Source organism: Psammomys obesus, unplaced genomic scaffold, assembly GCF_907164565.1.
Source record: "Psammomys obesus unplaced genomic scaffold, mPsaObe1.curated_primary_1811, whole genome shotgun sequence".
Lineage (NCBI taxonomy): Eukaryota > Metazoa > Chordata > Mammalia > Rodentia > Muridae > Psammomys > Psammomys obesus.
The window spans coordinates 17,115,537-17,127,975 of NW_026585504.1; the positions used below are offsets into that span (position 1 = coordinate 17,115,537).

The 12,439-nt window shown below is 45.4% G+C and overlaps 1 protein-coding gene across 1 annotated transcript in view; it reads right to left on the bottom strand.

Moving 5' to 3' along the window:
* Eif2ak4 (eukaryotic translation initiation factor 2 alpha kinase 4) overlaps positions 1-12,439 on the bottom strand; it is a 94,683-nt gene that overhangs the window by 21,450 nt on the left and 60,794 nt on the right. Inside the window, exons 20-27 of the mRNA XM_055598162.1 lie at positions 10,418-10,471; positions 8,785-9,021; positions 7,023-7,098; positions 6,014-6,135; positions 3,352-3,401; positions 2,400-2,568; positions 966-1,082; positions 318-383 (exon numbers count right to left, since the gene is read on the bottom strand). Coding sequence (XP_055454137.1) covers positions 318-383; positions 966-1,082; positions 2,400-2,568; positions 3,352-3,401; positions 6,014-6,135; positions 7,023-7,098; positions 8,785-9,021; positions 10,418-10,471 — 891 coding nt within the window. The remainder of the gene's footprint in view (positions 1-317; positions 384-965; positions 1,083-2,399; positions 2,569-3,351; positions 3,402-6,013; positions 6,136-7,022; positions 7,099-8,784; positions 9,022-10,417; positions 10,472-12,439) is intronic.

Genomic DNA, 12,439 nt, shown 5'->3' on the forward strand with positions numbered 1-12,439 from the left:
TACACGACCCATTTCAGGAGAGGGCAGCTTGGTGCTGGGCCCGCTCAGCAGGAGGCTGTGCAAAGCACAGGCTTTACAAGGGGTGTGGAAGAGTGATCAACAAAGAGCAGGACACACAGAAGGGCGCTCTTTGATCACAGCACTAGTTTCTCTCTTCTAATCCCAGTGGTTGCCATGGCACCGACACTCGAGGGAAAAGCGGCATCTGTGACTGGCGGATGTGGGTTGCTACCGCAGTGCTACAAGAAACTGGTGACATTTTCTGACGTCATGAAATGGTAGAGGCAGTGGCAAGCACGCCATCAGAAGGTACTTACGCTGTTAGAGGACAATGACAGGTTACAAAATTTAGCTTCCACTTCTCTTCTGGTCAGCTTCTCTGTCTGATGGGGAAGAGAAAGGGAACAACGAAAGATGCCTAGTTCTTGGGAGGCACAGACGGGCTTCTGCAAATTCAAGGCCAGAGCGCTCTACAGAGTGAGACCCCATCTCAAAAAACAAAAGACCCCCTCAAAACAAAAGCAAAAAGAACGACCTCCAACCTTCCCTCCCCAGTCCCTGGGCCTCTGCCAGTGCCCCGTTTGCTGTTCTCAGTGGCAGCAGCACTTTAGGAGGAAGAAACAAATCCCCAGAAAACAGACAGTAAAGTCGGAACCCTTGAAGCCAATCTGCCAGATGAGTGAAAAGCTGGCCAAGGCTTCTGTGTACTGAAAAATAACAATAATGAATGTCACAATTCATTTTACATTAACCACAGATTGTTCACAGAGTTAGCAGTAATAGACGCATAGTTAGAAATAATAAAAATAAATCTTAACCATAATTGGTTCTATCACATTAGAGCAATGAAGAAAGGAGATGAAATTCTCCATGTAGTTTTATGGCTGCATGCATGAGTCAGACAGTAATCATGGCTATTATTATCACCCTCCTTCAACATCGAGTCAAAACAATTAAATGCTCACCACAGCATCATACAGAATAACGTAAACCTGGCTGAGTTTATCTTCCGGGATCCCACAGTGTAGGAGTATTGCTTTCAGTAGCATTGTATGGTTCAAGTAAATACTGTAATTTCTTTCCTAGGATATAGAGAAAGATACTATTATTTTCATTATAAAGACAAGTATGTGGCCATATCTGAAGTATGGTAATTAATTTATTATCCTAACCGGTTACACGGGAGAGCTAAAATAGCATCTTTTCTCCTGGTCTTTCTTTTCTTTCTTTCTTTCTTTCTTTCTTTCTTTCTTTCTTTCTTTCTTTCTTTCTTTCTTTCTTTCTTTCTCTCTCTCTCTCTCTCTCTTTCTTTCTTTCTATCTTTCTTCCTTTCCTTCCTTCTTTCCTTCCTTTCTTTTTTCTGTCTTTCTGTATGTCTGTCTGTCTTCTATTTTTTTCTAAGACCGGCTTTCTCTGTGTAAACCTGGCTGTCCTGGACTTGATTAACAGACCAGGCTGTCCTTGAACCCTCAGACACCCACTTGCCTCTGCCTCCCAAGTGCTGTGACTGAAGGCATGCACCACCATCTGACTTATTTTTCATATCCATGATCTTCAGTGTTATAGTTGAAAAAACGTAACATTTTTATAATATGCATAAAAATACACTGGTTGACCTCTGGCTAAGTTAAAGAGCTCACACAGACCGAATCGGTTCAGTAGTAACCGACTTCCAAGCAGAGGGCCGTTAATACTTGTCATTACTTTTGACCACAGCAGCCAGTTAATGACTACTCACAGGTGTGCTGGGACAACTGGACAAAGGGCTGGTCTGGCCCAGGGGCTCTACCTTGAAGGAGCACACTGTGCTTGGAGAAAAAAAATCAAGTGAGCACACGGATGCCTCATGTCAAGAGCTGTGAGGGTGCAGACTAAAAGGTGACCAGCCAGCCAACCCTCAGAGGGCTTCCTGGGGGAAGGGTCTGAACCATGGCTGGTTGAAAGACTTTCTAGACAAGTGGACAGCCCTGGCCAACCGTGGGGGAATGGCAGAGCCTGTGAGGAGGGCAGGCAAGCAGTCCCCATCAGTGAAGTAGAGTAAGAACTGGCCAAAAGGGACACTAGGGTGCTGGAGAGTTGATAGAGGAGATGAAGGAGGGAGCAGTGAGGGTTCTGAACAGGGTAGGAATGCGCCAAGAGCATTATAGAAAACAGCCTCAGGCTTGAATTTTGCAAGGATGGGTAGAGAAACAACAAGCTCCCCCCTTCAGCCAGTTCTGTGGGGGGGGGAGGTGAGAACTGACAGTGAAGCTCGAAGTGTCACCGTCAAACCCTCTGTGGCTGTTTCAGAAGAGCCACGACCTGCTCCGGCGCCAGGCAGGAGGTGGCAGCGGCTGTGGGCTCCCCACCACACATATGGAGGGAGGCTACGGGACGATTCAACAAGGTGCGGAAGGAACCTGAAGCGCAGGGAACTCCTGGATGATCTCATAGATTGTGTAGATGGTTTCCGCAGTGGGCAGAGAGCTGTTGGTGGTAGAAGTGACGATATCGAATGCACATTCCAGGAGTTCTTTGGGATGAAATCGGTCTAACTTGCGAGGTCTGAATACCCGTTCTATGCAGTATCTGGAGGAAGAAACCGGCTTTCTTAGAGCGCTGCTTGTTGGGAACAAATATGTAGGAGGAATTGCTGGGCAAAGGAAATGAAATGAAGATGAAAAATAAATAAATCTGTGTTGTGCTCAACGGTTCAAAGTGAGATTTGAACCAGGTCAGTTTTGCCTCATAAGCTACACCCTTGTCCCCAGCCTTGCACCGTTAATTTTTTAAAATATATGTCTGAAAAGAGACATATAATAAAGAAAGAAGTTGCATCAGGTTTACTTTAAGTGATGGCTTTTTCCAGAGAACTGCCTACCCTTTAGGGCTGGCTAGTAATTGTGGCCTTACAGCACATGGAGGGCTGTGGTTTCATTTGAAGAAAGGAGCTGGGAAGTGGCGTGCCCCACTGACAGCAATGTGGCTCAATTAGCGAAGATCTCAGAGGAGGACCCCTGCAGTATCTGAATGACACAGCCTCCACCCCTCGCCAAGTATAGCCAGGCAGCCGTTGGAAAACATCATTTGTTATGTTGCCTGGGAACACGCAGCAAGCACAGAAGAGATGACAGGCCTGTCAGGTGACCTGACTGGTTGGTTTCTTCTAACGATAAGATGTCTTATGACAGCCTAGTCATCTGAGGACAAGGAAGCCCTGGGGCTGGGTTCCCCAGACATGTGCTCCTCAGTAGGTCAACCTCAGAATTCTTTCCTGAGTGAAAGCTTCAGACAATAAAACAAAAACACCTGCTCTCCTCTGACTTCTTTCCCACATTTACCACCTCTACGTCAAATGCTGACGTGACTCACCGTTTTAAATTCAGGATGTTGTTTCTTGCCACATATCTTGCAAAAGGGACCTGAAAGAAGAAAGTTTTAAAGACCTGCGTCAAGGGGCGCCAGCCACTACGTTCTTTTAGTTTTGAAGACAGCTTTACTGATAGAACTCACATGTGGCTGCAAAGGGTACAACTCAGTGGTTTTGGTGCCGTCACCCACTGAGCAGTGAGGTCGGAACAAACAGCACCTCCAACAGCAGCTCCGTAAGACTGCTGCTGGTGACCTGCCGGCCAGCACAGTCTATGATGTCAGCACAGTGATGATATATCTGATAGCCTGTCGATATATCTCTTTAAGAACAGACCCTAACCGTTAAGGGACGCGTGACGGTGCCCTGGGAGCATTCACACCCTGGAATGTTCCGGCAGTAGGCTCTGCTGCAGACTCTAGTCCCTGCGTTTCTGAAGTCTGAGAACAATTGTTCTTCCTTTTGTTCTTGTTGAAACTAAAGTCATATTTCATTATGCTCATTTGAAATCTGCATAGGTTAGATTTTAAGATATAATTTATGGGCTATGGAGATGGCTTGATGGGCAGAAAAGCTGGCCATGCGTGCTGTGCTGGTTAGTTTTCAATTGGCACTAGCTAGGGTCATCTGGGAAAAAGGAATCTTAATTTTGTGTTTGTTTGCTTGTTTGTTTTTTGTTTTTTTCTCCCCCACCCCCCGAGACAGGGTTTCTCTGTGCAGCCTTGGCTGTCCTGGACTTGCTTTGTAGACCAGGCTGGCCTCGAACTCGCAGAGATCCACCTGCCTCTGCCTCACCGAGTGCTGGGATTCAAGGCGTGCACCACCACCCTGGCTAGAAGAAGTAATCTTAATTGAGAAAATGCCTCACTAGGATTGGCCTACAGACAAGTAGGTGGGTCATTTTCTTGTTTGATGATTGATGTGGGAGGCCCTAACTCAGTATGGGTAATGCCCCTTTGGGCTGGTGGTCCTGGGTGTGATAAGAAAGCAGGCTGAGCAAGCCACTGGGAGCACGCCAGTAAGCAACACTCCTCTCTGGCCTCTGTATCAGTTCTGCCTCCAGCTTCTGCCCTGCTTGAGTGTCTGCGCTGACTTTCTCCCCCCACCCTCCTGACAGGGCTTCTCTGTGTAGCTCTGGCTGTCCTGGAACTCGCTCTGTAGACCAGGTTGGCTTTGATCTCAGAGAGCTATGCCTGCCTCCCATGTGCTGGGGTTAACGGCGCGTACCACCACCACCACCACCACCACCGGACTCTACCTGCCTTCATGGTGGACTGATATGGAAGAGTAAGATGAAATAAACTCTTACCTTCCTAAGCTGCTTTGGTCATATACTGTTTTAACAAAACAATAGAAACCTGAAGGCATCATGTAAGCCTAGTGACCGACCTGTGTTTGAATCCCAGAATTCATGGTAGAAGGAAAGAACCAACTCCCAAAGTTGTTTCCTAGCCTCCATAGGTAATTTCTACCTTTCTCTTAAAAAAAAAAAATCATTTATAATAAGATAGTAAAAATGAGTACTATCTCTTATGGTGAATTTCCCAAGTTCCATATCGGTCTCTTCGAAGCAATTCTTAATAACCACCCACAAATAACCAAACTGGTGTCAGACTGCCCAAAGACACTTTAGAGTATTCTTAATGGGAACCTTGCAAGGAACAGCCTCTTTTACTTTTTGCATTGAGTATCAGTGCACGGAAAGGAAGCTTAATGATCTGCCTTCCCAACCCCCTAGTAAGCAGAGAGTAAGAAATCAGTGTTAATCATGATTTCTCTGCACTCCTTCCAACAGAGCCCAGATGGTGACAGGCTCTTCCAGAGGGCCTGAGTTCTGTTTTCAGTACCCATGACTGATGGGCTCACAAGGCTTGTAACTCCAGCTCCAGGGGATATAATGCTCTCCCCTGGCCTCTGTAGGCATCTGCACCCAGGTGGCATACACTTATACAGATACACACACACATTTAAAATATTAAAGGAAAATATTATGAACTTTCATTATTTTTCTAAAGACTTAGCAATTAATAGTCTCATCAGCAATTTTCCTACATCCTGGTCATCTCTGGATAATATAATTTAAACATTTTTACACTCTGCAAGTAAAGTTAAGCATGTGTGTGCACAGCCAAATATATCTTGGCATGTCCTCAACACACTTTTGGGAGTTTATCAATGTTACTAATTTCTCGTCTATATACTGCCTGGCTATATGCTTTCTTTATGTCTCTCTTTGTCTGTTTAAACATGTTCTGGTACTGAGGCGTGCTGATGGGTTTGTAGCAGTCAGGAAGGTAGAAGTGAAAGACTAAGGTGCTGGTTAAGGGAGCCTCGGGGATCACATGAAAGGGAACAAGGGCAAAACACCCTTAGCTCTTGCACGCACTAATTGATCTACATAGTAACATTTTGGGACTTTACTGAAGAGCTAGCTGGGAAGTAAACAGTGCCCTACATTCACCTGTCAGAGTTGAGGTTAATGTCTCTAGACTATTCTGCAATACAGGATCAGACATTTACTGAACTCCAGTAACGCTTTTACTCTGATTAGTCTTTTCCTGAAGATCACACCCCAATATAAGCCTGTAGTGGGTGTCTATAAAGGGTAACTGTTTGGCCAGGCAGACATGGCACCCAGGCTGCCAGAGGAGCATCCCAGCTCACCCGCAGGTCGAAAGGAAGCATCACCAGCATTCCGCTGTGGTCCATGAAAACAGCGGCTTCGTTGTGCTCATAGATTTGCTTATTTCGGGGAAGCAGCAGCGGGGTGCACAGCTGGACAGCTCCTACACCAGAATACAGACAAAGCAACTGCGCCTCAGTTCTCATGCTTCCTGGGAGGCAACCCCAAATGCACACCAACCCAACAGGTGAGCGAGCCGCCCCTGGGACCACTGAAAGCCCAGCACTGGTCTCTCCTCAGCTTTCCATATGGATACATGCAGAGCTTGGCCAATTCAGTCAGATTTCTGACTCCAGGAGCCAACTGTATTTTAGTAGCAAGACTGGAATCGTCAAACCAGTTTCTTCTCAACAAGCTGAGCCATGAAATTAAACAAACTTCTCATGCCAACTGCTTATAAATGGACCTTAATATACAGTTATAAAAAAAAAAAAAAAAAAAAACACCAGCAGTAATTTTTTTTTTTTTCTTTCCTTGAGACTGGGTCTCACTAGACTCCCTTGCCTTCAAACTCCTGGTGTGCTGAGATTACAGACGTGGACAGCCATACCTGGCCTTCCTGTCTTCCTCTTGTCTTGTGTGTGTACACCCATGCGGAATATGTCGGTGTTAGCATGCGCACACACGCATGGGTTTGTGCATGTATGTGTGCACTTATGCGGGAGGTTAACTCGGGGTCTTCCTTGATTGCTCGCCATGTGGCTTTGCAAGACGAGCCTTCTCCTTGAGCCTGTGCTTACTGACTGAGTTGGCTGCCTGGCCCCTGAGCTTGGGGATCCTCCTGACTCTGTGTCCCTGGACCTAATGCTGGGGTGACAGACGCGTGCTGTCATGTCTGGGTTGTCAGGTGGGTGCTGAGGACTGAACTCGGGTCCTTCTGCTTGTGTGCAGGCATTTTACCATTGGCCACCTCCTCAACCCCCAGGAGGTACTTTCTAATAATTTTTAGAAAACTGCTTGAGAAGGGGTGGTTTGCAGAAAAGGACCTACCATGCCTTTTAAAGACGCGGATGATGGTTTCACATACAAGCTGCTGGATCTTGGCTGTACGGATCAAGAAGTTGCCCTAAAATGAGACCGACGAAAAATCATCACCCAAGCCTAAATCCACTGAGATGCTACTCTGTGGTTTGTGTTTGGCACTGCAGAGCTCAGTCTTAGACCACAGCGGAGGTCTCAAGCAACTGTCTCTCTGAACATATTTAGAGGAAAGACATGTTTGCTTAAGGGTTTTCATTTCCTTTTCATTCCATTTTGTTACAATATTTTCAGAAATAAAAACAAGCAAAAAGACAAAATAAAGTCACCACCCTGTGAGACAGGGTCTCACTGTGTTGCCCAGGCTAGCCCAGACACAATCCTCTTCAGCCTCCCTGGGGGCCACAGGTGTTCACGACCATATACACTTAAAAATCTATACTATTTCCTCTAAATTCTGTCTTCTAAAGTTATACCGCAGGTTAACTACGTAGAAATACATGGCAAAGATAACTATCATTGGTTATCTATTCACCCAACTTTCTAAACAGCTGGCTAAAGCCAGTGTATCACAAAGTCAAGCCAAAAACAAAGCAAAAAGACATGAAAGTGGGGTGGCTCAGCAGTTAAAGGCACTTGCTGCCCAGCCTGACATTTTGGGTTCAATCCCTGATACACACACGGTGGGAGGAGAGAACTGACTTTCCCAAGTTGTCCTCTGACCTCCATATATGCACCGTGACGTGTGCATGCCCCACCCCATGAATAAATGCTATTAAAAACTATAAAGACATAAGGCATGGTGGCTAGATAAGCATTTAGTAGGGAGAGGGTGTTAGGGGTGGGAGGAGGATAAGAAAGGGCAGAGTTGGGGCTGGAGAGATGGCGCAGACATTAAGAGCACTGGTTGTTCTTCCAAAGGTCCTGAGTTCAATTCCCAGCAACCACATGGTGGCTCACAACCATCTATAGTCAGATCTGGTGCCCTCTTCTGGCGTGCAGGTGTACATGCAGGCAGAACACTTTATACATAACAAACAAACAAACAAATAAATCTTAAGAGAGAGAGAGAAAGAAAGGGCAGAAGGATATGTCTGATCAGACTGTATCACAGCCATATGTAAAAACTGTCAAAGACTCTACCCAGTAGTGTATCAAAAGAGATGCTAAAACTCATAACTAAACTTTGGGCAGAGTGCCGGGAATCATATGAAAGAAGGGAGAGTTAGTAAGACTTGAAGAGGACAGGAGCTCCACAAGGAGAGCAACAGAACCAAAATATGTGGGCACAGGGATCTTTTTTGAGACTGATACTCCAACCAAGGACCATTCATGGAGATAACGTAGAACCCCTGCTCAAGATGTAGCTCATGGCAACTCAGTCTCCAAGTGGGTTCCCTAGTAAAGGGGACAGGAACTGTCTCTGGCATAAACTCAGTGGCTGGCTCTTTGACCTCCCCCTCCCCGCCGAGGGAGGAGCAGCCTTGCCAGGCAGAAGAGGAGGACATTGCAGCCAGTCCTGATGAGACCTGATAAGTTAGGGTCAGAAGGAAGGGGAGGAGGTCCTCCCCCATCAGTGGACTTGGAGAAGGGCATGGGAGGAGATGAGGGAGGGAGGATAAGATTGGGAGGGGAAAGAGGGAAGGGGCTACATCTGGGATACAAAGCGAATGAAATGTAATTAATGTAAAAAAATAAAAATGTAATTTAAAAAACTGTCAAAGAATAAAAGAAAAAGTCCACAGAAATAGCGCTTATGCATGGCTTGGCCCACCTTCAGGATATCACTGTCGTAGGTGTAGTCTATGGCGGGGGAGATGCGCTGGGAGAAGATCTGGCCCATCATGGTGCGGTAGGCCTTCCCGTCCATGTTGGCCAGCGTGTGGTGCAGCACCTCATGCAGCTCCGACTCCTCCATCTGCGGTGGGGGCAGCAGCTCACTCTTGAGCAGTTCTGTGGCTGTGGGCCGTTTGGCTGGGTCATGGTTCAACAGCCAGGAGATGACGGACTTCTGCAACGTGACAGGCAGAAATGACTCGTGAGGATACAGCAGGGAAGTCTGAGGAACCTTCCAGATACTGGTCACTCAGGACACGTCTTACGCTTCGATGGCATTTCTGAGATCCCTGATTGTGCCATTAGTACCGCGTATGACCACAGACTTGTGGATAAATGTAGTAATTCTTGAAAGGGAGAGGCCTTTTTTTTTTTTTTTAATCTCTCATCACCAACAATCAAAGCTCACATGAACAGAAATAAGAAGATACTATTAGTCCCTGTCTCACGGGTAAGAAAAATTAAAGTCTTAGAGATGCACAGCGGCCATACAGACATGAAGCCAGTAAGAAGTTACAAATATTGACATGCTTTGTTTATGGTCCTGTTCTCAACTCTGAATAGTGTGTGTGTGTGTGTGTGTGTGTGTGTGTGTGTATGTATGTATGTATATGGGTGTTTTATGTGCCTGTACATCTGGACAGCAGAAGAAGGCATTGGATCCCATGGGGCTGCAGTTACAGATGGTTGTGAGCCACCATGTGGGTGCTAGGAATTGAACCCAGATCCTCTGGAAAAACAGCAGTGCTCTTAACTGTTGAGCCATCTTTCCAGGGAACTCTGAGAGTTTAAATAAGAGACTTTTATCCTATCATTGTCATTGTAAGGGACAGACTTCCCTATGAGGAGTATTAATGAGTGGCTGTTTCACCATAGCAAACTGTCAGCAAGAAGAATGGAACACCAGGGACAGCACACAGCTCACTGGGAACTCTCATATTAGCTGGGTGCCAGTGTTAGCCTGAGATGCAACACGCACACGCACACACACACACACACACACACACACACACACTCGGGTGGTTGCAGTATGTGTGAGACATTACCTTGCTGTGAGATACCCTAACACCAGCTACAGAAACAGCTCAGTAGTGGAGCACTTGCCTCGAATGTGAAGGGTCTGGGTTTGCTCCCCCAGTACAATAAAACCAAACATCCCCCAAACCTGTAACAGCAGACCGCCCAGAGTATAATCCTTTCTGCACAAGCTGAATTGCTTCAACCACGAAACAGACTGAGATTGTAATTTTCCCCTTAAAGTCCCAAGTTTCATCTAAAGCAATTTGCTATAAAAGCATTCCCTCCCGGCTGAGCCCATGGTCCAAGCAGCACTTCAGAGGCAGAACTGAGTGCACAGAAGAACTCAAGTTCCTTAATTTGCTGTCAGAACTTTGGTCTTTAACAGTGCATTTCAAGTCTAGTAACATCTAAGAGCTTCATCTTTTGGTATGCCCCTCACTGTTCCTAGAACACAAGAGAATGAGTGGCAGAGATTACTAATTGAAAGTGAAGAGAAACAGTAGTTAAAACCCAAGACTGAAGACGCAGCAGTTAACGTGTGGACAAATTACCTGTTTTGTGTGCTCTCCATCATCGAAGTCTTCTGGAAACTTGGGCGATGTGGGCTAAAAGGGCATTATATTCAAATCAGTAAGCGCTTGGCAGGCTGCCACGGGCAAAGCTTTTATCCATCACAGTAAGATGTGGTGAATCACCAAAGAGAAACGAAAATTTGCTACCATGACACCCCTTCCAATTGTGTGCTCACAATTCCAGCACACACAGTCTGTTAATGCAGACATCGCCCAAGTGATGGTCTAGGGTATGGAAGTCACCTCCCTTAGATGTAAATGCAAGCAAACTTAGAGATTTTTACCCTGACTATCTACTGTCGATAGAAGTCAGTAGAAGGAGCAAATTAAATTTAAGGATTTTCTAAAAACACAAAGCAGTTTAATGAAACACATAGTGAAAAAAGGCAAAATTCCATCCAATCATCAACCTCAGTTAAGAGGAAAACTTGGTAGTGGAGATAGGAGGATCAATGGCATCCTCATGTGTATGTATATGTATATATATATATATATATATATATATATATATATATATATATATATCCAAGTTAGAGATCAGCTTAGGCCGCACAAGGAATGCCTCAAAATAAATAAATAAATAAATAAGCAAACAAACAAATAAATAAATAAATGACAAATTTAGTCAGCACCAAATACTGCTCATTCCCTAAGTCCTCACTTTTCTGATAAATAGGACCTCAACTATAAGATTAACCTGATAGTTTAAATGTTCTTGAAATAAAGGAAAAACCATAATTTCAGATTACAGAAAGGCACTTCCTCAAGGACATCCTCATCCAGGAGTGTCCCAGCTAATGTGAATGGCAGGCTCACTCTTGGTTCACCCGTACAATGCTCTCCACATGCTGCTTTCAAAAGTACCTCAGGTACTCTGCGAACTACCCGCAGGGGCGATCTCAGTGCATGCACTCCCGATTCACCTGTCTGCTTGTTGTCTCTTCCTATGCTGCCGTGGACAGGGTGTTGCTGCATAGTGCAGGCTGGCCTTGAGTCCATGATCCTTCTCTTTCACATGCTGGGATTGTAGGCATGTACCACCATGCCTGCCTTGCTCTATGTGACTTACTTTTAACAAAAACTTCTGCCTGCTTTTGCTCCCTAAGGATGAAGAAGGCTCTCCAACCTGCAGCTCATGAATAACTGAATCTAAATTGCCAAGACTTTACTCTCCACTGTCTTGATGCTCCTTTGTCATGGGCATCCTTGGCCTGGCACCCTGTAACACTCGTCTCTACAAGCTCAAGCAGTAACTGAGACAAGGGTTAAGCTCAAAAACACGAGTGGGAATTTCACTGGGGAAAAAGACAGCTCAAGTGACTGGTCTTTTTGAGAGCCGTGTGTGTGCCGGGCTTGACAAATGCTCCACCACAGAGGCCTTTTGCCACACTTCAGACTCATTTTAACTTCGGGTGGTTTAGATTTGTTTTAAGTACATTCAACCAATATATAAACCTTTAAGTTTTGGAGAAGGGCAGGAGATAAGGTCTCGAGTCTCATGTAGCCCAGGCTGGCTTGCTTCAAACAAACAAACAAACAAACAAACAAACAAACAAACAAACAAACAAGCTATTTCTCATCACTGGACACATCAGCAGAAGTGCACTGGAACACAGAACAACAGTCTATGCTGACAGTCTTTAGTTAACAAAACCACTGTTAGCAACTTAAAGGAAGCGACTCTCGTGGTTCTGAAGACGTTTCACTGCAGGTGACAGAACTTGATTATCTTAGCATGTATCAGCCAATGAGAGTGATTAAAATTACAGGAGGCACCAGGCTTGGTGTCACACACCTGTAATCCCAGCATTCTGAAGGATAACACGGGGACCTCATGTTTCAGGCCAGCCTGGGCAATAGGCTAAGATGACTTTTTTTTTTTTTTTTTTTTAAATCAACAATTGATAGCTCTTTCTATATTATAAATACCAGGAGAAAGTCCTGCTTTGTGCTCTGATCGCCACACGAGACTGAGGCTACTAGAAATTTATGTATCAAACA